The sequence below is a fragment of the Echinops telfairi genome, unplaced genomic scaffold (genome assembly GCF_000313985.2).
Source record: "Echinops telfairi isolate 266 unplaced genomic scaffold, ASM31398v2 ScPeMD7_7420;HRSCAF=8458, whole genome shotgun sequence".
Taxonomy (NCBI): Eukaryota; Metazoa; Chordata; class Mammalia; order Afrosoricida; family Tenrecidae; genus Echinops; species Echinops telfairi.
The window spans coordinates 42303847-42328770 of record NW_022111320.1 but is presented as its reverse complement, the minus strand read 5'-3'; the positions used below and the strand labels follow the sequence as shown (position 1 = coordinate 42328770).

The 24924-nt window shown below is 38.5% G+C and overlaps 1 protein-coding gene across 3 annotated transcripts in view; it reads right to left on the bottom strand.

The window, feature by feature from the left end:
- The window catches only part of TBC1D5 (TBC1 domain family member 5), a 570856-nt gene that overhangs the window by 240848 nt on the left and 305084 nt on the right, over positions 1-24924 (bottom strand). For all 3 annotated transcript variants that reach the window (XM_045297525.1, XM_045297524.1, XM_045297526.1), the window contains 4 exons: positions 7165-7273; positions 5642-5731; positions 5469-5543; positions 4141-4208 (listed from right to left, as the gene is read on the bottom strand). In XM_045297525.1, the coding sequence (XP_045153460.1) occupies positions 4141-4208; positions 5469-5543; positions 5642-5731; positions 7165-7273 (342 nt within the window). The remainder of the gene's footprint in view (positions 1-4140; positions 4209-5468; positions 5544-5641; positions 5732-7164; positions 7274-24924) is intronic.

Genomic DNA, 24924 nt, shown 5'->3' with positions numbered 1-24924 from the left:
TCTGTACTTATTTTTTTCCTCATCATTTTAAATAATACTGAATTTCATTTGACTTTAAAGGCTTTGAAGCATGTCAAACTTGGACAATTTGGGTTCGGAAATAGAAATGCTATAAATTGGAAGCTCCTGAATGTACCTTTAAATTATCAAGTTTTCTCAATAACAAAAATGGGAAGAATAATAATCTCATTTTTTGCGATAAGGAACAATTAATTGAAATGAACGTAAAATCCTTTGAGGAGGGAAAAAGGTTAGTGGAATAAAAGAATATTAAAATTAGTCGAAAGGGGAGATACTATTAAATATAGTGACATATCCAAATCAAATTCAATAACAATGGCAAAAACAAAGCTTAGGAGATCAAATTATCTTGTTTAAAGTCAGACTAGCAGGTTGATAGCAGTATTTTTTTCCCCAAGTGTGCTTATGCCTCTAAAGACTGAAAGATGCCAGAGATTGTTTTTGCTGAAAATTGAACAGCATCGATCATCTGCAATAAGAGTCAACAACAATGAGCACTTTTAAGCGTGAACTCTTTACTGGGAAGTGAGTCAAATGAAAATCTGAGCCTATCGCCCGCTAGAGGCTTAACCACTAGATTTGAGAGATGAAACCTATGCTAAAACCAGAATTCTCATAAATGCTGCTTCTATTCTAGAACGGGTGATCCTACATTGCAACTGTTTTTTGTTTTGGTGGCCTGCTTTATTTGACTTTGAGCTTCTCAAGAGTTCCACTGTATGATGAAGTTCAGTGGTTAAAATGTGTGGATTCACTGCTACCGAGTCAATTCTGATTCACAGTGACCCTATGGGACCGGGTAGGCCTGCCTGAGACTGCCACGCTTTGTGGGAGCGGAACGCTTCAGAGTGGCTGGTGGTTTCGGGCTGCTGACCTTCCTATGGTTAGCAGCCCAGTGCATGAAACTACTCTGACTACCACGGGAAGCACTCAACAGGCGGAAAGAGAAACCTAAATGGCTTTAAGACCAAGAGAAATAAGGAGCGTAAGAAATAATAGTTATCACTTCTAAGTTACTTTTATTAGGCAGGAATTCAAATATACAAAGTGAAAGACAATGTTTTCCCCTAGCAATACAAATGTAATGATTGTACAATATAACAAAATAAAAGCACATGCTTCAAATATCTAAATCTTATTAAAATACTGCATATTTTCACATGAGTATTATTTAAACTTACACACCAACTACTAATGCCAATGATGAAAATATTAAAGATTTTTTTACCAACTTCTTTGATCTGAAACTGATCAGACATGCAATCAAGATGCTTTTATTACTGATGATCGGAATATGAGAGTTGGAAACAAAGATAAAGGATGGGTAGTTGGAAAATAAGGTACTGGTGATAAAAGCAACACTGGAAATTGCATGATAGAATTTTGGCAGACCAAAGACTTACTCACATGGACCTCTCCAGACAGAATACCCACAAATCAAACTGATGGTACTGTGAAAAGAGACACCAGAGAAGCTGAATATCATCAGACCAATAAATGTTCATAAGCAATTTCCAGCTAAACTGATGAAATTATAACGCATCCATGATGGCCAAACACGACCTTGAGTATATGCCACCCGAATTTAGGGTCCATCTCAAGAGCATACTTGATGAAATGACCATTAAAGGTCCAAGATTCGAGGAGCTGTGGAGTGACATCCTACATGAAGAGCACTAAAGGTCGTTTAATAACAAGGAAGAAAGAACAGATCAAAATGGCTATCACAGGAGAATCTTGCTCTAGAGCAGGGGTTCTCGACCTTCCTCATGCTGTGGCGACCCCCAACCATAACATTAGTTTCATTGCTACTTCATCACTGTCATTTTGCTACTGTTATGAATTGTTATGTAACTTATCTGATATGCAGGATGTATTTTCATTTTACAAAGTGAACATAATTAAAGCATAGTGATAATCACAAAACAATATGTAATTATATATTGTGAAATATTTATTTCCAATTACAAATAAATGAAATTTTGTCTTCAAGCACGGTGTAGCATCGGTAATAGTCTTCACACCAGGTAGTCGTATGTGGGTGTATGTGCATGTGGGTGGACCCGCCTGGAGACGGATAGAGGAGCAGTGTCTCTGTTCCTAAGAACATCGGGAAATATGTATTTTCCGATGGTCTTAGGCGACCCTGAAAGGGTCGTTCGACCCTCAACAGGGTCGTGACCCAGAGGTTGAGAACCGCTGCTCTAGAGTGTAGAATAGCTAAAGTGAACTGAAGAAATGATGTACAAGAGCTACCCATAAAGTTCCAACAGGAAGTAGAGTATTATAGTGAAGGGAGACAGTATTATGAAATGTGCAAAGGTTGTGGAGTTAGAAAGCCACAGAAAGAACATGCTTAGAATTTCTCAAGCTGAAAGAACTAAGGAAAAAAGATCAAGGCTTGAGTTGCAAATTTGAAGAACCCTATGAAAAAATTTCAAATGATGCAGGAAGCATCAAAAGACGATGGAAGGAACGCACAGTCACTGTACTGAGAAGAACCGGTGGTCATTCAAGCACTGTAAGAAGCAGCATATGATCAAGGGCAAATGGTATTAAAAGAAGAATCCTAAGCTTCATTGAAAACACTGACACCAACAAAGGATCCAGAAGTTGAGATCAAGATGTTTTAACAAACAGATGTAACACAGAAAGTGCTCACTCATCTAAGCCAAAAATTTTGGCAGACAGAAATATTGGCCAACACACTGAAGAGATCCAATCCAAAGAAAGATGAGCCAACAGAATGTGGAGATTAGTGAACAAGTCATTGATAACACAGAGAAGGAAAAGTTTGCTGAAGATCACTCATAGAAGCCTATAGCACTATACAGCCACAGGAAACAGCCCGACCTGCCAGCTGGACTCGGAGCTAGGGATTATCCTTGCCAGTGCCAAGTGGATCTCAGCTGAAAGGAGATGATACCAGAAAGATGTTTCACTGACTAATCAAAGGCATCAGACTGTACGGATCAAGACCAATTAGGAGCGACATTTTAAAGAAAGGGAATCGTTAAACATTTCATTGTATTCGTGAAGAACTTGTATATAGATCAAGATGCAGTCATCCAAATCCAAAAAGAGCGTACTGAGTGGTTTACAATTAGGAAAGATGTGTGTTGGGCTGTACCCCTTCAGCAGACTTACTAAATGTGTACTCTGAGCAAATAGTGTGAGATGCTGGAATATGGTAAGAGAGATGTGGAATTATATACTTGGAGGAACATTCATTAGTAACCTGATATGTGCAGATGATACAACTTTCCTTTCTGAAACAGGACTTGAAACTTGACCACCTTTACAACTTGACCAGTTAGCAACATCATGATAAAGTAATAAAAGATTAGAATTATCAAGGATCTTATTTTACTTGGTTCCACAATCCATACCCATAGAAGTAGCAATCAAGCAATCAAAACACATATTGTACTTGGCAAGTCTGCCAGAAAAGACCTCTCAGAGGGGTTAATGAGCAAAAATATACTTGGAGGACAATTCTTACAAGTGAGAAAGCCTGTCAATGCGTGAAGAAAACCAAAATGAAGCTGCCTCGGCATTACTGTGCCAGCAGAGAGTGCTGAGTGTACTACAGACCGACAGACGAGTGAACAGGTCTTTTTTGGAGGAAGTACAATCAGAATGCTCTTTAGAAGCGAGGATGGGGAGACTCTGTCACATGTACCTTGGACGGGTACCAGGAAAGACCAGTCACTGTAGAAGGACATCATATCTGGTTCAGTAAAGGTTCAAGGAAAAAGAAGACCCTCAATGCGACGGATTAACAGAGTGGCTGGAACAATAAGCTCAAATATAACAACAATCATGAACATGGAAAAAAATCAGGCAGTGTTTATTCCACTGTACATGGGGTTGCCATGAGTCAGAACTGATGAAATGAAACCTAACAACAATTAAAATATGATTTTAAGATGATTAATAGTCTAATAATTTATTGTAAAATCGGGCACACAAAAATATACTAAAAATAATATGTGTTATAAAATTAGGTCAGCTTAGGCTGTTATTAGGTTTTTCTATGAATTTTATATTTTGTTAGAATTAAAAAGAAATAACACCAATTTGAATGATTAAAAGTAACTTGCAAATGATTTTACATACGTTCTTTTGACATCTTGTTCAATCATAGATCGAAGTTCCTTATCTTGGAAGAATTTGTTCCACAGACTCTGCAGTTAGTAAAACAAACAGCTTTAGGAAAAGACCCACACTTTTGCTTAACGTTAAAATTTTAATTTAACATTTAAATTTAGCTTTCTCAGAGTGATTATTGCACGTTGTTGATAGGGAATCCAATACAGTGATACTTTAACATCTAGTTTAACCTCGTAAACACTTTATTCCAATAGCGATACCTCCAGTTGGATATTCTTATGCGAGAAGGCTTCAAAAGGTTCATGAGAAATGTCTATTCAATTTGTGAAGCTCCTTCACAGGTCTTTTCTTAATTTCTGTCTGTAATTTATATAAACTGAATAAAGCTTTTCACTGCAACCAAATGGTCTGTGAGGACAACAGCAGGGACCACAGGACAAAGGGGTCTTAACAAACCTGCCCTGACTCAAATGCTCTACAAAAGTGATGAAAATCTTGCTTTGTAGTCCCGTATATTTTTATGCACTTTAAAAAATGTGGATTCAGGTAAATTTTTTAAAAGTAATAAACAATAGCTTATGCTCCTATGTATACTAATTATATATATCAGAGAAAAAATGCTAATATTATGCATGAAACAGTATGGGCGGGCAGGTGGGGGGTCTCTTCTCAGGGAACTAGGCAAATGATAGAGACACACTGTTGGAAAAGTTATATAACATCTTTTAAACCACAACCCAATTCACTTCCATGGAGACATTGTTGACTCATATCAACCCTTTTGGAGTTCTCAGACTGTAACTGTTTAGAGGACTAGAAAGACCAGTCTTTCTCCTGCGGAGCTGCTGGTGGTTTCAAACTGATGACCATGCAGACTGCAGCCCAACTCGTAGCCACTATACCAACAGAACTCCCCTTGTCTTCATTAGAATACAAGCAGAAGTAGGCCTGGTTTTTCAAATAACCTGTTCACAGACTCACTACTACAAAGGGTGACTTCTTCCTGGGAGTGCATCCTGCCATGAGAACCTTCTCCAGTCTGAGTAGGGTAGGGTGTTTCCTTTGCATCCTTCTACCCTTTTGTTTCATTATTGGATCCGAAACACCTCTGGATCTGCCCCGCTATGATACCATCCCACAGAAATAGGTTATAGCTTCTTAGAACACATTATGTACTCAGCATACTTTGAAGCACTTTTGGGGGGCGGGGAAGGAAGGGGATACTGGGTACAGACACAATGCTTTCATGGTGATTTTGATAACCAATCTCATGAATACGCTCCTTGGAGCAAAGGATGTGAGGAGAGGTAAAACGGAAGACTCTTGAACTTTACCCCTTCATCCTGTGAAAGGGGATTATTGATCATCAGGTCTTGCTGGCCAACAACCTTCCTGGGGTTTGTGATGTGCTGGTAGAGGAAACAAAAGAAAACACACAAAGGTGAGGGGCCACAGGACTCTGAAATGTATCGAAGAGAAAAATTACAGTAATTAAAATACAACTTACTATTTCCTTCACGTTGCTATACCATGCTCTTAATTCTTTGATTCTGCTGATCCACTGACTTTTATCTTGTGGAAGAACACAGAGAAAAAGCTGCCAGAAAAAAGGGGGAAACTTTCATAAGGACCATGAAAAGGACAATGTGAAACTACCTGGCCAAACAGAATCACTGAAAATTGAAAGATACTAATATTCATGGTATTTCACATTCATATCACCATTGCCTTTCCCAATAATTGATACTTGTGGCCAGTGAAGAAACATACCATGGAACAATTTAAAAAATGAATAACCAAAGGTGGAAAGATCCCCATGCTACACCACAAAGCGAAACCAATCTTCTTCTCAATTTCATATTAAAAACCAATGACGAGAATGCACTGAGGTTCAAGCAAAATTCCCATTTTACAATCTACTCTTAATGGGAGAGTTTAGGGGGACACTGATAAGCACAAGGTTCCATTAGTCATATCCAGGTTTACGTTTATCTTAAAATGAGCGAGTAAAGTGTAGAGAAGAACAGCCTAAGGGCAGAATCAAAGAAGTGAACCTATTCCTTTCACAGCAGAAAATGTAATTTACAACTGGCAATCAGTTTACGAAAATAACAAGCATTCTTAAAAAGACAAATTTGATTTAATTTACTTTAATACAACATTAAAATAAATCTGGATCGGGGTTTATTTTTAGCAAAGGCAAGATACTAAAAGTTAAACAACAAGGAATGGGGGTGCGGCCCAATATTTGTACACAAATAGTCTAGCAGCAGGTCTCCTGCCTTTACTGCCTGCATCTAACAGAAGAATAATGTATTTTAATTATTAAATCTAAATTATTAAACCTAAACGTGTCTAATAGATCATACATTCCTTCACTTGCACACACTCAGTATGTTCAAATTCTGCAGATAAACCCTAAAATCTTTGGAATAGGAGTTATTTTACAAATGAGTCTAAACCCAAATTAATTATATAGGAGAGCAAAAAAGGGACAATAATTCAAAGCAATTAAAAAGATAATTGCTGATTATTTATTCAATTTCCTTTCACTTCTCCTTCTTGCTGCCCTTCACTTCGTGTTTCTAGTTAAATAATAATAATAATAACGAAATCCTTACCACCTGCTATTAAGAATGCAGGGAGGATGGATCATGGTGGCCCTTGAGACATGAAGAAGGGAACGTTAATCACCACCTCACCCTTCACCTGCCCAGCTCCCAGGCTTTCTCTAAATGCCTTGGGGGTGGGGCGGTGGTGCCAAGGTGTTGCTTTGACTTCTACACCATCAAATGAGATGCACAGGCAATCACTTCAAATGACTCCTTTACCATTAGTAGTTATTCAGGACTACAGTGATTCCACCTTATTAGCAAATGTCCTATGAAATATAAAACTGGATGGCCAAAAAATTGGGAGTGAAGTCTCTTGGAAAATTCAGTGATCCCCTGCATGGGTAATCTTCCAGGGTACCAGGTAATGTGTTGATACATTGCAACCACAAAGTGTAAATAAATATTTTCTTCTTACCTTCCAGCAAATACTGCGGAACCTGCTGCTTCTCAGCTGCCCATTAATCCCCTTCAGCCTTATTGTTGCCAAGTAATTGTTGTTTACAAATAGTTCTTCCCATTCTTTCCTATGTGCAAGAAAACCAAACCATGGGGATCCTTTTGTTAAAATTCTGCTGCTTGAGAAGGAGGGTTACAGGAAATCTATTTTACAGAAATCTAATGAATGCAACTTTTAAAACCAACAGCTTTAGTTGTGTGCCGCTTTTGAACGCATGGCTGTCTTTTTGGACACGGTTCTTCTGTAGGTTTAATGAATATGGAGATCGCTATAATTATGCCAGCTACTAAAATTCATAATGTCTATGGAGGCTATTCCATTTCCTCCAAAATGTTGATAGTGCAGTTCGGTGAATACACAAGAAAAAAATGAATATTAATATAAGCATGTAACTACTTTAGCCATTGACAAAGACATACCTGCTCCAAAAACATCCAACAAAAAAAGTGCACTGTTGATGATACTGGCTTCCCACATGAAATATTTGTGTAAATGAACTCATTGCTCTTAAATGTCAGGAGAGGCCGTTAAGCATAATAGAGGACTACTTGCTTTAACTTTTAGTGCTATTTACTATTGAAATCTCTGCAACTTCTTTCTACATGATCAGTTTTAAAATTTTAACAGGTGTGGGCAAATTTGAAAAAAAAAAACACCCCAAAATTAAAAAGCCTCACTGTATCAACTGTGAAAGGCAAGCTTGAGTACCTTACAGTACCTATGGCTGACTAGATAAACAACTGAAATATGCCTCCCAGGCACGCAGGCACCAGGGGCCTAACACCTGTGCCTCATTAATATACAAGTAAATCTGCTCTACTGGGAAACAATTGGAAATTAATTGTCCCAAACCATTTACTGAGTTTGAATAAAGAAATTAGACTTATATTTCCTGCATCCTGCACCAAACGAATCATCAAGAATTATTTGTCAACAGTCGAGGTTAGTAATTTCAACTTTATGGAATTTCTCTCAAATTCCGCCATGCTACAATAAAATAAATGTATAATTTAACATCCATTATCAGAGCTGAAAGCCTGGCAATCTCGTAAGAAAGCCCCTAAAACTCTCAGCCGTCCTTCTGCAGAAACGCAGTTGTCATTGGCCAGCACCTTCCTCCTCCTGTGAAGACCACGAGGGGAACCAACTACCCCAGTCAACTGCCAAAGCCAGACCAAGAGGCAAGGTGTGTCACCTCTGCGGGGCCTCACAACAGTGGCCAAAGGCAATGGCACACTCTCCATTGGCACGGGCATGATAACTTTGTTTTCCACCCTGCTCTGTGGTTCTGTAACCACGCCAAGCCTTCTGCTAGTAGGGGCTTGTGGTTAAATATGTACAAAGGGAAGCACACTCTAGCCCCAGACTGAAGGAAATACACTCTCACCACCACGGTATGAATGAGAATGTCTTATCCTCTTCACTATATTCCTATATAATACTACATTTTCATTTTTATTATGAGTGCAACCGAAAATGTATTGTGATTTTTGGCCATTTTAAATGATTCTTTTCTTAAACTTCCTGGCTTTTTAAAAAAAAACCTATTTTATATCACGGACATGCTCCCGAGTTCATAGTCAGCATTGCTGCTTATTAAGTGTACATAAAACCGGCCAGCCACTGAGATGCTTCCCCGTCCCTTAGTCTCCTCATCTATAAAACGGAATCATAATAGTGTCTATCTCAAATAATTATTCTGAGGATTAGAGCTTGCATGAAAGCCCTTGGAAAGGTACACAGTTTATCATAACTTATAAAAGTACTATATTAATTAGGGTACCTTCTTATTGATCTATGGCAGAAATTCTTTATACATTAAAGATATCACATGCATACCTGCCATATAGGCATGCGTGTGTGCACACCCCACTTCTACCCGGTTGTCCTGATTTTCAATGGACTAAAAGTTGAATTTAGTATTGTTTGAATCTAACATTATCCTCTCTTGTGGTTCTTTCCATGTTTAAATAGTTCTGAGCCACTCTAAAATCAAGGATTCACTGAAATTTAGATTTTTTTACAAAGACTTCAGTCCATTTTTAATCACCAAGAGTATCTTAAATATAGTTTCCACTTCTACACAATGCCACATGCACAATTCACATTTCACACTGCTCAACATTCACTTTTATCCAGTTTTCCAGCTTTTAATCATATTCAAAATGAATAAATAAGTACATGAGAGGAGCACATCTCTGAAGCCATAAGTTTATCTTTAAACTTGAGGCCTATGAATGAAATACGTGGACTTCATGGGATGTTAAGGCCTAAGAGGAATCAAAAATCTTGAAAGGCCAGGCAATCCCCTGAACCTGAAAACACCGAACCACAGTGCAGGTCGGAAAGGGAGGCATGCAGAAGGCGATGACACCTGGAGCCCCTTCCAAAATCAGCTCCCATTCCTAAGCGCCAGACATGGTGCGGGTTCAGGCATGGCTGGTGCCGGCACGCTCTGCCATCTTGTCAAGAACAGCAGCAGCTCTCAAGGTCAAGTTATGTGCTACTTAGTAATGAAGGAGAATTAGCTGTTAGCTTAAATAAGACCTTGTGCCTTGATTACAGTGTTGGGGAGGCATGTGAAATGGAAGCATCATCTCTGAAAACCACAATCATCTAAATTTATTCATGGGTACTCATGGCTCCAATTAAGGGATGACATCTCAAGCTGATGACGAGTTCTAACATAAAGGCCAGAAGATATTTGACTGTCTTTCTCTTTTATGTAATCGGCTTTCAGCAAGAAACAGTGACCCAGAATAAAACACGTACTAAGTGCCTCCTATGTACTTAGCAGAGTCCCTGGTGATGCAAATGGTTAAGTATTGGGCTAACAGTTCAAATCCACCCATCTGAAAAAATGGCCTTGATGACCGGCTTCCTGTGGAGAACGGGTCTACTTTGGAGCACACGGGTCACCAGCAATGTTTGGATATGCCCAGAAGCAGCAGCTTCACATTTTGATGTGTTTTGTTTAGTAAAGGTCTCTATGATTTTGCATTATACATATTTACTTACCTTCATATATGTACATAAGAGAGCTTCGAAAAGTTTGTGGAAAAATAGAATTTAAAGGTCATATATTTTTTCCAGAAACGTTTAAAATTCCCATCAATAGAAAAGTAAAAAGTCCCAGAAATACTTTTAAAAAGATAACCATTCTACTTGAGCCCTTAGTATCAGCTCCTCATTTTTTCCCATCCCTCCCTGCACCCCCTCTCCCCTGAACCCTTGATAATTTATAAATTGTTATTATTTTGTCATATCTTACACTATCTGACGTCTCCCCTCACCCTCTTCTCCGCTGTCCGTCCCCCAGGGAGGAGGTTATATGTAGACCTTGTAATCTGTTCCCCCTTTCTCCCTCACCTTTCCTCCACCCTCCTGATCTCGCCACTCTCACCACTGATCCTGAGGAAAATGATTGAAGAAGAAAAAAATTAGAATTTATCAAGGGGTTAATTTATAATTATAATTTATGTGTTAAGGGGTAAAAAGAGGAGCTCAAATAGAAAGTAAATGTTTAGAAAATAATGATGGCAACATATGTAAAAATATGCTTGATACAATTAATGTATGGATTGTTTTAAGTGTAAGAGCCCCCATTAAAATGATTTATTTTTTAAAAATATGACCTTTCATTAAAATACTAAAAAAATCATTTATAACCTATTTAGACAAATTATTTTTAATGATCATCCTATTGCTACTGTTGTTAGATGCTATTAGGTCAGTTCCAATTCATAGCAACTCCTTGTACAACAGAACAAAACACAGCCTTCGCACAATTCTTGTTCTGTTTTAGCCATCAAGTGCAGGCACTATGGAAATCCATCTCATCAAGAGTATTCCTCCTTTCCCCAAATCCTTCATTTATCCAAGCATAGTATTCTTTTACAGGGACTGGGCTTTCGACTCTCATAAAGAGTTACAGTCTCAGAAACTCACAGCATCCTATGAGTCAGCATCGACTCAATAGCAGTGAGTTTAGTTTTTGAGTTTGGTCTCTTCTGATAACAAGTAAAACAAACAAACAAACAAACAAACAAACAACAAAGTCTCCCTATCCTTCTAAGGAGCATTCTTGGCTGTACTTCTTCCAATGCAGATGTGTTTGTTCTAATGGCTGTCACAGTATATTCAATATTCTTTCCCAACACCATAATACAAATGCATCAGTTCTTTTCCAGTCTCAGTTGTTTATTGTCTAATTTTCACTTGCATATGAAGAGACTGAAAATACCACCATTGCTTTGATCAGGTGCATCTTATTCCTCAAAGAGATAATGTTGTTCTTTAACAGTTCAAATTGGTCTGGTTGATCCGAGTTGCCCAATGAAGTTTTCAGTAGTTCGATTCCTTGTCTGCTGCTTCCATGAGAACTGACTGTGGATCCAAGCTAGGTGAAATCCCTGACAACCTCAATCTTTTCTGTCTTTCATACTGGTTCAGTTTTGAGGAATTTATTTTCTTTACATTGAGTTGTAATCCATACTGAAGTTTGCCGTCTTTGATTTTCATCAGCCAGTGCTTCCAGATCTGTTCACGTTCTGCAAGCAAGGTTGTGTAATCCTGCACATCACGAGCTGTTAATAAATTTTCCTCTAATCCTAGTGCTATGTTCCTCTATTAGATTCGATTTTTAGATGCTTTTCAGAGCATACAGATTGAATAAGTATAGTGAAAGGATATAACCCTGACATACACCTTTCATGATTTTAACTATGAAGTATTTCCTTATTCATTTCAAATGACTCCCTCTTGATCTGTGGACAAATTCTGCAGAGGCACAATTAATTGCCTCAGAATTCTCACTCTTCTTAATGTTATCCATAGTTAGTTATGGTCCACATAGCTGAATTCCTATGCACAGTCAATAAAAGTCAAGTAAACATCTTTCTGGTATTCTCTGCCTTTAGTCAAGATCCATCTAATGTCAGCAATGATATCCCTGTGCCACACCATCTTCTAAATCTGGCTTGAATTCCTGGCACCTTCCTGTTGATATATAGCTGAAACCATTTTGGAAATATCGTCAGAAAAGTTTTCCTTGTGTGTGATACAAACGATATTTTTCATTAATCTCCATATTGTTGGGTCACTTTTCTTTGGAATGGGAAAAACAAAGATCTCTTCATTGGTTGGCCAGATAGTTGTCTTTCAAATTTCTTGGCATGGAAGAGTGAGTGCTTCCAGTGCTGTATCAGCTTGTTGCAATATTTCTACTGGTAGTCCATCACTTCCTGGAGCCTCGTTTTTTGCTAGTGCCTTCAGTGCAGCCTGGCCTTCTTCCTTCCGTATCACTGGTTCTTGATCCTTTAACAGCTCTTGAGATGGATGAACATCTAGTCAATCAATTTTGGTTCAGTGACTCTGAGTTTCTTCCATCTTCTTTTGTTGCTTCCTGCATCAGTCAACATTTTTGTCATAGAATCCATCATTATTGCAACTAGAGGCTTACTGATTTTTTTTAATTACTCTCTTTGGATGAGAAAACTAAGGCTCAGAAAATGAAATAATTTGTCAAGAAGAAAAAGGAAATGAAAATTAGGAAATGCATCTTCTTATAGTAACATCAAAGATAGGTAACAGTAGGAGGAAACCCAACACTCCAGAACCCAGTAGGCAAAACTAGCATGTTGGCATCAAGGTAAGACAATGGAGTCCTCTTAAGATTGAAAGCTTTTGCATATCAAGTCCAAGGGCAAAGAGAAAAGTTTCACATGTTGGACTAACATGGTATGTCGACAATAGCAACTATGTGTAGTTGTGACCTATCAAACATTTAGGTACTTAGAGGCAGTCAACAGAGCAAACATATTAGAAACCTGAACCTTCAGGGATCCCATGACAAAGCACTTCTACCATCTATCGGTAACTACTCTGCCCTCTGCCTTGTAGGCATGGACTGGGTCCCTGAAAACAAGCAGTAGCTGAGCAAGGAAAGGAGGATAAGGGCAAGTCTCTGCTTCTTGTTGTAAATACCAAATGGCTGCCTTATAAGCACTAGGTTGAGAAGAATCATGATCCTAACTGGTCTCATCAGAAACGAACATTCAAAATACTGGTCATGGGCATTGCAGGGTGTCTAGAGCCTACCTGTAGAAAGAAATCATTTCTCCTGGAATGACTTAGAATGTGCAGTGAGTAAACATAACTGCTGGTGAGAGTCCTCAGGGCTGGCAGTTCTCTACTCCTCAGGAGAAAGATGGGGGCTTTCTACTCTTGTTCAGAGCTAAAGTGTGGGGAACCCACAGGGGCTCTGTCCTACAGGGTCACTCTGAGTCAGCACTGACTCGATGGCAGTGAGACAGAGGTAGATATACACTATTTACATATTTTAGTATAATATTTTCTACACACACACACACACACACACACACCAGTATGAAGTTAGTTGGTTCTTTAAATTTAATTATTTTCAAAATTTGAATGATGTATAAATGAGTAAATTATGTGCTAATAGAGGACTAGAAAATTTCTTGATTACTGCCCCAAACAGTGATATACTATATAAATGTTGGAGCCCTGGAGGTGTCGTGGTTTACACACTGGGCTGTGATCCTCAGTGTCAGCAGTTCAAAACCACTAGCAGCTCCTCAGGAGAAAGACTTGAGCTTTCTACGTCCGGGAGCAGTTACAGTCACAGAAAGAAACCCACAGAGGTGTTGCTGTGAGTCAGCAATGAGTTGATGGCAGTGAGTTTTTAGTGAGATCTAAATGTTTATTTTATATATGTATTTTATCTTTTATATGGTGGTTTCTACCAATATTTGGGTGTATCTATACAAACCAGATCTATAGGATTGTTACCCAAACAACTACAAGAACAGTTACGGCTCCAGAGATTCCATTTCTTCTAGTGTTTAGATCTCCAAAACTTGGTGGAAAAGGCACTAGATTTTGTTTTATCCCCCAAATTAAATTGCTGAGTGGACCACAGAAGGGATTACCACACGTTGGAAGCCCAGCAAGTCAGAGAGAGAGAGTAAAATGAGCGAGGAAACCAGATTCCCGCTGTCAGGGAGGTGTGCTGAAAGCTGCACTTCTCTCTCAGAGATGACAAGGGCTACCTGTCAACCAAAGGGGCACTGGTAGCAGAGTGGGGGACGTGTTGTGCTCATAATTGCAAGGTCAGCACTGGCTGCTCCCAGAAGAAAGCTGAGGCTGTCTACTCCCGTGAAGAGTTCCGTCTTGGAAAATCACAAGGGCAGAGTCGGTCCTGTCCTTAAGGCCAGTATGAGGCAGAAATGACTCAGTAGCAGTGAGTTTGGTTTTGGGCTTGCCCACTCAACCTTTGTTCTGCTACAATCTGCTTCTGTTAAGATTCTAGCCGAGAAAACTTGATGAAGAGTTCTACTGGGTAACTCAAGGGGTCCCCATGGGTCAGAACTGACTCAAGGTAACGGCTTTTATCAACCAACCACATCCACCTTGCTGCAATTTTACTAACGGCCAGAGCATAAGGAAGGTGATTTCCACAGAGATTAGAGTTTGAAGGGTGGTTTTTAAGCAGATCAGACTCAGATGGGGGAGTTAAAGATGAGGATGCAAAGGATGAGAAAACTAAACTTGATGAAAAAGTATTTTTATACCATTTTATGATCTGAAAGTACAAGCTGCTATTTGAGAAATTATAATATTGATGATGATGATATTAGTTTCATCAAACATGAGAAAAGTAAAAACATTTTAGTAGTCTCACCTTTTTCTAATCCGTGTAAAAGAAATATTTCTACCGAAGAAAGGGCTGTACTATAAGTCTAATATTTCATGTAAGAGAGTATATACTTTTTTATACCATTTAAAAGGTATTGGTTTTGAAAATACTATTCAAATAGAACAAGGAACATCTAACTTAAAAATCAATGGAAATATGACTGTAAATTAGATATGTCAGCACCAGACTGTAAAGTGTGGCACCAGATATGGGTAAGCTACAACATTAGGACTGCAGGTGCCAAGATCAACCAGATAAACACTGATGTTATCTATAATTACCTCATTTTTAGTTTAAATCACAGGTAATGAGGGAACTCGGAGTCTCTAAAAGGCAATTAGAAATTGTACTGGCTTTTTTGCTTCCTGTATCAGGAATTTTTAAAAACTTACTTTTATTTAAAGCCTTTTCCCCCCTCCTCTATAATGAAACATCAAGGCATATCACTTATACCTTTATAAATAAATATAAAAACAGAATGCACAGTTACCCACAAGCTTAAAATGGATTCTTCAAATGGCTAGGTGAAGTATGTTCTCATATGATGAGGTTCCATTGAGAAAAGGTAACAAGCGCATCACTTGGTGGAGGTTTGTGAAATACAATGGAAGGTGATAGTCTGATTCAAGTTTAGATTTAACTTTGGATGAAAAATGTTGAGCCTTTATCTCAATACCCACAAGGCCATTACTAATAGACCAATAGTTACGGTCGATCAGACAAAATGTTCTTTTCTAGAAGAATATATAATTTTTTCCCAAATATAAAATTCAACTGCTTCTAAATTCAAAAATACATTAAAATAGTTACAACTCAATAATTATACTTGTGCAAAATAATCAATAAAAGCTTTATCACAAAGGCTATAAAAATTAAATAAAGAATAAAGATCATTAAGTACAGAATCAAAGGGTCAGAAGTTAGAAATTCAGAGGGGAAATAGTTCTGTACCTGGTATCTCTATTCCATAGTCTACTGATGGTTCTTATAATTAATTTTAAAAATCTGCTCCTGAGACTTCTCGCTGCAGACCTCCCCCACCTCACCTTCTACCCATCCTACTTCATTTACCTTGATATTTTACTTTCCATTACAGTGTTAAAAAAATTGCCACAGCCTGTAATGTAACCAACACCGTAAGTTAAATGCTTACAGCATTGAGAACAAATTACTTTCCAGTAATTTAGAAATAGGCATTTATATAGTAAAATCTGATGTGCTATTTAAAAGTCAATCACATCTCTTAAAGTGTGTTTTTCAAGACTGGGTTGACATAAAGGGTATTACACATATAGAAATATATGCAGGCTTGAAATGAATGCATTCTCCTAAAAAGAGATTATAGATTATATTTAATAGATTATTAACTGAATCCATTAGTCACTTGGTAATCTCTAAGTCAGCACGATCCAATAGGGTCTTCTGAGATGAACATGTTCTATATCTGTCCAACTGGTAACCACTAGCCACATATGGCTACTGAGCAGTTGAAATATGGCTACAGTAGTGAAAGAGCAACTATTTAATCCGTTTAAAGTTTAAATAGTCTCGGATGGCTGGTGGCTATAGTCTTGGACAGAGTAGATATATTTCTCAGGACGATAAACAGCTTATTCGTGCATGCATTTTGAAAGTACTGCATTTATAAAAATATATAATGTACATATTTGCATATAGAAAACTAAAGCACGGAGGGGTTGTGTGGTTTGCAAAAACGAGTATCATATTTGCTATTTGCATAAAAATACAGTACTTCTTTAAGAAGGCTTAAAGAAACAAAGATAAGTATGTATCCTCAGATATAGCATAATTGGAGAAAGAAGATAGATACAAATTAAGCATTCAGTTAAGGAAATCAAGGTAACTCCCTAAGCAATATAACACGGCAATATTTAATTAATTACTTCTAAATGAATGGTGGTACTAACCATCTTTCATATGCCGCTCGTAGTCTGTTTCTACCTCTATCCACTCTCCTCCTCCCCACCATTTTCGTCTCCTTCTCAAAAACACACGTATATGTAAAAGAAAGCAAATGTCTTGCACTGATAGGTATTTATATTTGTGACTAAAAGTGGTCCAGGCTAGAAAGAACCTGACCTAAGATTTGTATCATGAGCCTAATATAAGCCTACCTAGCCATGCTGTTGTTGTTAAGTGCCACCAAACTAGTTCAGACCCATGTACAGGAGAACGGAACACTGGCCAGTCCTGTGCCATCCTTACAATTGCTCTTATATTCCAGCCCATTCTTACAGCCACTGTGTCGATATATATCTTGTTGAAATATATCTATTTCCTCTTTTTTCTTTTTACCAAATATGATGCCCTTTAACTATTTTAAAAAGGACTGGCCTCTCCTGATAACATGTTCAAAGTACACGAGACAAAGTCTCTCCCTTCTTGCCTCTAAGGAGCATTCTGCTTGTGCTTGTTTCAAAATAGATTTATTGGTTCTTTGGGTATTTTTCAATATTCTTCTCGAGCACCATATTTCAAATGCATTGATTCTTTTTCAATCTTCCTTATCCAATGCCCAATTATCACATGTATATGAGGCCACTGAAAAAAATGCCATGGCTTGGGTCAGGCGCACCTTAGTCCTCAAAAGTAACATCTTTGCTTTGTGCAGCAGATTTACCCAATGCAATGTGTCATTTGACCTCTTGACTGCTGCTGCCATGGGCATTGATTGTAGAAGATGAATTCCTTGACAACCTCGATCTTAACTCCGTTTCTCATGTTACCTACCTGTACAGCTGTGACGGCACTGTTTTTCTTCAACACTGAGTCGCCTTCCATACTGCAGGCTGCAATCCTTGATCTTCAACAGCAAGTGCAGCAAACATAGTTGTGTCACCTGAACACCATAGGTTGTTAATAAGCCTTCTTCAACCCTGATGGTACATCCTTCTTCATATAGTTCTGCTTCTGATTATTTCCTCTGCATACAGACTGAATAAACATAAAAATATAAAACCCTGAAGCATACATTTCATGATTTTAAACCATGCAGTATTTCCTTGTTCTGTTCACACAAATGCCTCTTGATCCACATACATGCTCTGCATGATCACGCTGAAGGTTCTGGAACTCCCAAGGCTATCCATAGTTGGTCATAGTCCACAAAGTCAAATGCCTATATGTTGTCAAAACAAAAGTCAACATCTTGTTGGTATTCCCTGCTTCCAGTCAAGATCCATCTGACTCCAACAATGGTATCTCGTGCTCTACATGCTCTTCTGAATCTGGTCTGCTTTTTCTGACAGCTTCCTTCCGTGTACTGCTGCACCCATTGTTGCATGATCTTCAACAAAATATTACTGGCCTGTAATGTCAATGACATTGTTCTATAAGTTGCAAATTCTTTGGAATAGGTACAAATATGGATCTCTTCCAGTCCCGTGGCCAATCAACTCCAAATTTCTTGGCATGGACCAGTGACTACTTTTAGTGTTTCATCTGTTTTTGAAACATTTCAAATGGTATTCCATCAGTTCCTTGAGGCTTGTTTTTTGACTAATGCGTTCAGTGCAGCATGGACTTCTTCAGCACCACTGGTTCTTGATCATATGCTACCTCTTGAAAGGGCTGAATGTCGACTTGTTCTTTTTGATAGTGACTCTGTGTACTCTTTCCATTTTCCTTTGATGCTGCCTCAATGTTCAATATTCTGTCTAAAGAACCGTTCAATATTGCACCTCAAGGCTTGAGTTTTTCTTTAGTTCTTTCCATATGCCCAAAGTGTTCTTCCTTTTCAGTTTTATAAGTCTAGGTCTTTGCATATGAGGAGTACCCCACAAAAACAAACAAACCCAGAACCCTCCCCCAAAGCTAGGTATTAAAATTTTTACAAAAGAACCTTATCACCTTCAAAGTACTCTCCATTACACTTGATACATTTGTTAAATCTATGATACTATTCTTGGAAATAGTTTTGAAACTCAACTATTTAGATGCCTGACAGCACCTACCTCGCTTTTTGCTTCACCTTTTCTAAGTCATCAAATCGCTGTCCTTTCCTGTCGCTCTTTATTCACAAAAACAAAAAGAAGTCATACGTAGCAAGGTCAGGTGAGAAAGGTACATAGGGCAAGAGAGGCATGCTGCTTTTTGCCCAAAACTGGCACACTGAGATGGTTGCATGAGCAGGTACATTGTCATAGTCGCAAAACCAGTCTCCTGTCTGCCACAAATCAAGACTTTTTGTTGCACACTGTTATGCTCTTTCAGAACCTCTAAATAGAAAGCTTGATTAACAGTCTGACCTGGTAAAAATGAACTCCAAATGCACTATGAGTTGATATTTTCCTCCATGTGGGAAGTTGACATATATCCAGAATGAGGTTTGTCTTCAACTGACACTTCACCATTTTTCAAACAAGAAAACCACCTGTACATTTGAGTTTTCCCATCGCACTGTCCTTTAGAACCATTCCGTATTGCACCTCAAGGCTTGACTTTTTCTTAGTTCTTTCCATCTAAGATATGCCCAAAGTATTCTTTGGGCTGTGTTCAACCTCACAACAGTTTCTGTGGCATTTTTCCCCAAGCAGGAAACAAAATTTCACAGTTGCACACTGTTCTCTTAAATCAACCATCAGGAAAAGCAAGGTTCCAGTGAAACTGATTTTACATAAAAAAATTTACCGTGACCAGAGAACCTTCCCAGGTGACACCACTGGGTGCACTAATTCAGAGCAAGCCGCTTGATGCTTGCTTATTGGGACAAAATACATACTATGAAAGCTACACCCAGCGGAGCCCTTTTCCTTTTTTGGGGGGGTGGGGGGATGACCCCCTTTGCATTTCATTATAATACCTAGCAATAAAACCAAAACCAAGCTCACTGCCATCAAGTCGATGCTGACTCATAGCGACCCTATTGGACAAGGTAGGGCTGCCCTTGTGAGTTTCTGAGACTGCTAACTCTTTGTGGGAGAAGCAAGCCCTGTCTTTCTGCCATGGAGCTGTTCGTGGTTTCAAACCGTGCCCCGTGCAGTTAGCAGCTCAAAGTGTAACCACTACACCACCAGGTTTCCTCAATACCTAGCGCAAAAGGCTGCCTTAGCCATCTAATTACCATGGTAATATAAAATGAAGATAAATGGGGTTATTCGATAAAACACACTTGAAGGTCATTTGTGTATTTTATATCAGCATGAATTCATGTAACTGGGAAAACAATTTCACGTGTGTTTTTGAATCAATAAGGAAACATTCCCACCTAGGGGCTCCTAAAAATCTCACTAGTTTATAATCAAAATGACAAAGTTGTTTGTTTTAAAAGTCATGCCTTACCACCCTAATACCGCCTTTGCTCAGGATGATGAGGAGCCACCGTTCTCACAGTGAAACCTGTGAGAGGAGGGACTCGGTGGCAGTGCCTTGTTGTATCCACGGCTCGCAGTGTCCGCCTTTGACAGGGTGCCGTCTACTATTTTTCATGTTAGTGGAAAATGTGTGTGTCCTTCTCTGATAGGTTTCCATCTCACACCGGTTCCAGCTTTTGAAGGTTCTACTGTGTGTTTTTTCCTCCATTTTCAACACTAAAATAATGACTTATGAAATGGTCCAAGGTCTGAAACAAATTTCTGTGATATACCTTTGTAGAATGCTTGGCGGGGCAGTGGGATAGGCACTAGACTGTTCATTTTAAGCTCAGTGGTTCAAATCCACCAGCTGCTCCTGGGAAAACTAATGAGCTGTCTGCACCTCTAAAGATTTGCAGCCTTGGAAACCTGAAGGAGTCATCAACCGTGATGAATACGGTCACTATGAATCTGAAGGGGCTCAACAGCAGGGGGATTGGGCTACTGTCCATACTTATTAAATAACTCCCTGCTGCATTGCTGGGAATTCTCCACTCTTACCGCTATTTCTCTCATGCCCACTCATGGTTAGCCTATCAGCTACCAATTCTTATAATGAATATACATGTTTTGTTGTGGTTAGGTCCATCAAGTTCCAACTCGTAGCGACTTAGGCACACTAAAATAAAACACTGCCTTCTCCTGTGCTGTCCTCACCAGCACTGCTGTGTATGAACCCACTGTTGTAGTCACTGTATCACTCCATCTCAATGGGGCTCTTTCCCCTTTTCACTGATGCTCAGCCAAACATGATGTCCCTCCCAAAGACTGATGATGGCTCTTGATAGTATGTCCTAAAGCACATGAGGTGAAGTCACACTATTCTTGTTTCTAAGGAGCATTCTGGCTATACCGCCTCCAAGACAGATTTGTCCATTCATCGTGTATGACATGGTATAGTCAGTATCTTCCACAAACCTAATTCAACTGTATAGATTCTTCAGCCTTCTTTGTTCATGTGTACATATTTTTAAAAGGCCACCATCATTGCATCCATTTTGACTCAAAGTGACCCTACACAGGGTTTCTCAGACTGTAACATTTTATAGGAGCAGACAGCCACATCTTTTCCTTGCTGAACACACGTAGGCTTTTAGAAATGTCCAATTCTGTGCCCATTTGCCATTTGTTTGCTTGTTTTCCCAATATGAAAGCAACAAACTCACCTTTAAATGTATCCACATATTTTAGCGTATTTTATACCATATATTACTTTTAAGTTGAAGGGGTGAGAACACTGAGTGGGAGCAGAGTAAGAACTGAAGGACTCTTCCAAATGAATAGATTTCTTGTCTCTTCTAATATTGTCCCTATATCTAAGTTTCTGATGAATATATAGCCTGGTGGGTTCAGGCTACTGTAAATTTGACCTCTACATAACTGATGTATATCCAAAATACTGGGGAACGCTAAACCATTGGACATAGAATGAAGGAATCGAGAGGGAAGTCTCAATCTGTTTCCCATGTAGGCTACAGCAATACCAGTAGTAGTATTGTATTGTTAATTTTGATTTCAGAGAGCTCCAAATCACAAAGAGATATTAGTAATTTTCTCATTATCTTATATAATACAAGCCCATTACAGAAAAATAAATCCATTTCCTAAAATTTTATATCATTTGCAAGTTCATCTGTTTCAATAGAAATCAAATATATTCCTGATGCATACATTTTAACTCACTTTTTTATTTGTTATCCATATGCACAATACACAGATATTCCCAAGTGGCTATCACAAAAATTTACATGACTACAAATATCTTTATAGGAATCAAAAGCATGCTTCTGTCAAGCTGTTCCATAGAATTCTTCTATGAGATTGAAAATGCGAACCCAAAGAAAACTGATTTTCCTGTAGAGCTTTTTAAAATATTTTGATTGAGAATGGTATCTAGTGAAGTAGAGGAGAAAGCTGGAGTGCCTCCTGAGGTTCATTAGCTCTCCAGATGGGAGTAGAAGAAACAGGGTTGGGAGTAGTGCTACAAATAACAAGCAGATCCCTCTGACTTTACTGATTGACCCTCCACCTTTCCACCACTGCTCAATCTCCTCTGTGGAAAAGCAGTCCATGATCAACCAAAACAGACTACAAAAAAAAAGAAAGTCAGGTTGTGGGCATGGGCCTACAGTTATCTTGGAAATTATAAACTCATGACTGAACAAAGCCCAGATGAGAGATCTCACAAGTTATCACCACTGCCAGTAAAGCTCTATTGCTTGAAAGACCGTGAAGATCTAGAAGTACATTTAAAACTTTAAAATGAGAGTTAAGGGATTGGTGTCCAACTATCCTATTTTACTTGTAATGGGCTGAGAGACTTGGACGTGACATCTGAATCGTCCAAGTCAGTTTTCTCATCAAAACAAGAAGACTGGAATAGAGTCTTGGAAACTTTGGGCATATGTCAACCAAAAGAAACTACTTTTACAGCCATCTCAGAACACTGAATCTATAATCATGGGTTGAAAAACCATGTCCATATGTTCAGATGATACTAAGATGCCTTTTAAATTTCAAATATGCTCCCATCACCAAATACTTTTTTTCCATAGCTGCTTTATTGATTTTTCTTGGATTTTTAAGGACATTCACAATTTTTTCAGTATCAGCTATTTCATCATTTTCTGAGATTGTAACCATTTATAAGATCACCGTTTCAATTCCTAGTACCATAGATTCACATATACCGAACATCTCTGATAAACTCAAATAAAAATTATTTGTAGCATCAAAATAGCAATGTATGCAAAATAACAGAGTCATTGAAATGAAACTGAAAAACACCCATGTGATGTGGGCCATATCTGCTTTCCTTGGGGAGTGGCGTGCAGTGAGATTTTGTCACTAACAAAGAGAAGTGTAACCACATTGATTCATTCTAGCACTGCAAAAGCAACCAAAAAGAGAAAGAGAGTACTGCTAGAAAGGAGAAGATGAAGACTGTGTCGTTCACATCAATCGCGTTTCTTAAAATTACCACCCCCCCACCGCCCCCCCGCGAAAACAAAATGCTCAGTGCAGCACTACCCACAACCACACCCCTCAATGCGTAACCATCTCATGGGATCCTCCCCTCGTCCTTAGGAAGTCTCAGGCATACCGTAACCGGCATCTCGGATGCTCCCCTTATCCGTGCCTTATATGAGATCATGGGGACCCTAAAGCAAGAGTTGTATTCCTCTCTGAGTCTCGGAGGGTTGGTACACTGGCTTGCCCATAAAAGGTGCACAATAAATGAAATCAGGTTAAAAATAACCACCCACTGCCACTTTCCTCTAAAAAAGGAAGGTTTTCTACACAAATACTGAGTATCGGTGACAATTAAAAGAGTCTTTGAAAGTCCCGCCCTTAAACTGTATCTTGGAGAATTACAAATTTTCAACACCTCAAAAATCAGACATTAAGCATTATATAAATTAATGACTATAAATAGACCAGTAAGCACACAAATTAATGCATAATAAGTGTTTTGAATTTACATATTCCATTTTAAACCCTAATTCTGCACAGTAATTTCTTAAATTTTAAGTCCAATAACACGTCAGCATTATTGACCACACACTTAATTGCTTTCTATATATTTCACCTCTATTCCTACAGAAAAATAAGATAAAATACAAAGGATGACGCATGGCGTTGGCAACAGAGCATTTCACATTGAACCCTGGTGAAACACAAGTCCCGGGAAAGGCACCCTCAGTGCTGGGAGACCCAGAGCAGCCGAGCCTCCTCTTTCAAACACGGGCCTGTCTTCTCAAAGATAAACATTTATACAGCTCTTCCATGACGGGCCTTGCAGCTGACTATGTAAATAAACAAACATGTCTCTTTCTAAAGCTCAGCTACAGATAATAAGAAGGACTTGAAGGGTCATCTGAAGCAAAGAAACTCAAATTGTAACATGTATGCTCAAGTGGGTTGGGTTATTTTCATTTAAAGATGCTAATATAAACAAAACAGCTAATATATTTTCAGAGCCCTACTGATCAATTAGCTAGTACAGACTGTATTTTATAGACAAGCAGAGGAACAGACCAATTCATTATTATTATAAAAAAAAAATCACTTCGAGAAGATACATTCATATTGCAATTTGATTTTCTTTTCTTTCTCCTCTCAAAACTGGCCTCATTGTCCAGGTAGGCACAAAAGGCCATGCTCTGGCTTTGGGTTCCTGGAAAGTGCAAAGTTTGTGCAATTTGGGATATCTGCAGTCATTATTGGACGGTCAAGTTTCTCATGCTTCTTAAGGCGACACAGAAAGAGGAAATACAAAAATGTGATAGTTAAATTTTGAAGCTAAATATAGGTAGATGTCATATAAAATTTATCCTGTGCAATGTAGATATTTAGGTGTAAATAAAGCTGATTCTTTGGGTAGAGCAAATGGTGAAATGTTCAATGGCACTTCAACCAAACACAATGGAGCCTCTTCTTTTAAAATCACAAGTTAACAAAATTTTATCATTCTAGAAATATAACTAGCCCATTTTTCTGAGTTTTTAAGTCTTGCTGTGCAACATATGCTTTTGTCAATCTATTCCTCCTCTAGGATTTGATTTACTCATTATTTCTTCAATGAGACATAAGACGCCTACACACAAATAGGAAATTTTTTTTTTT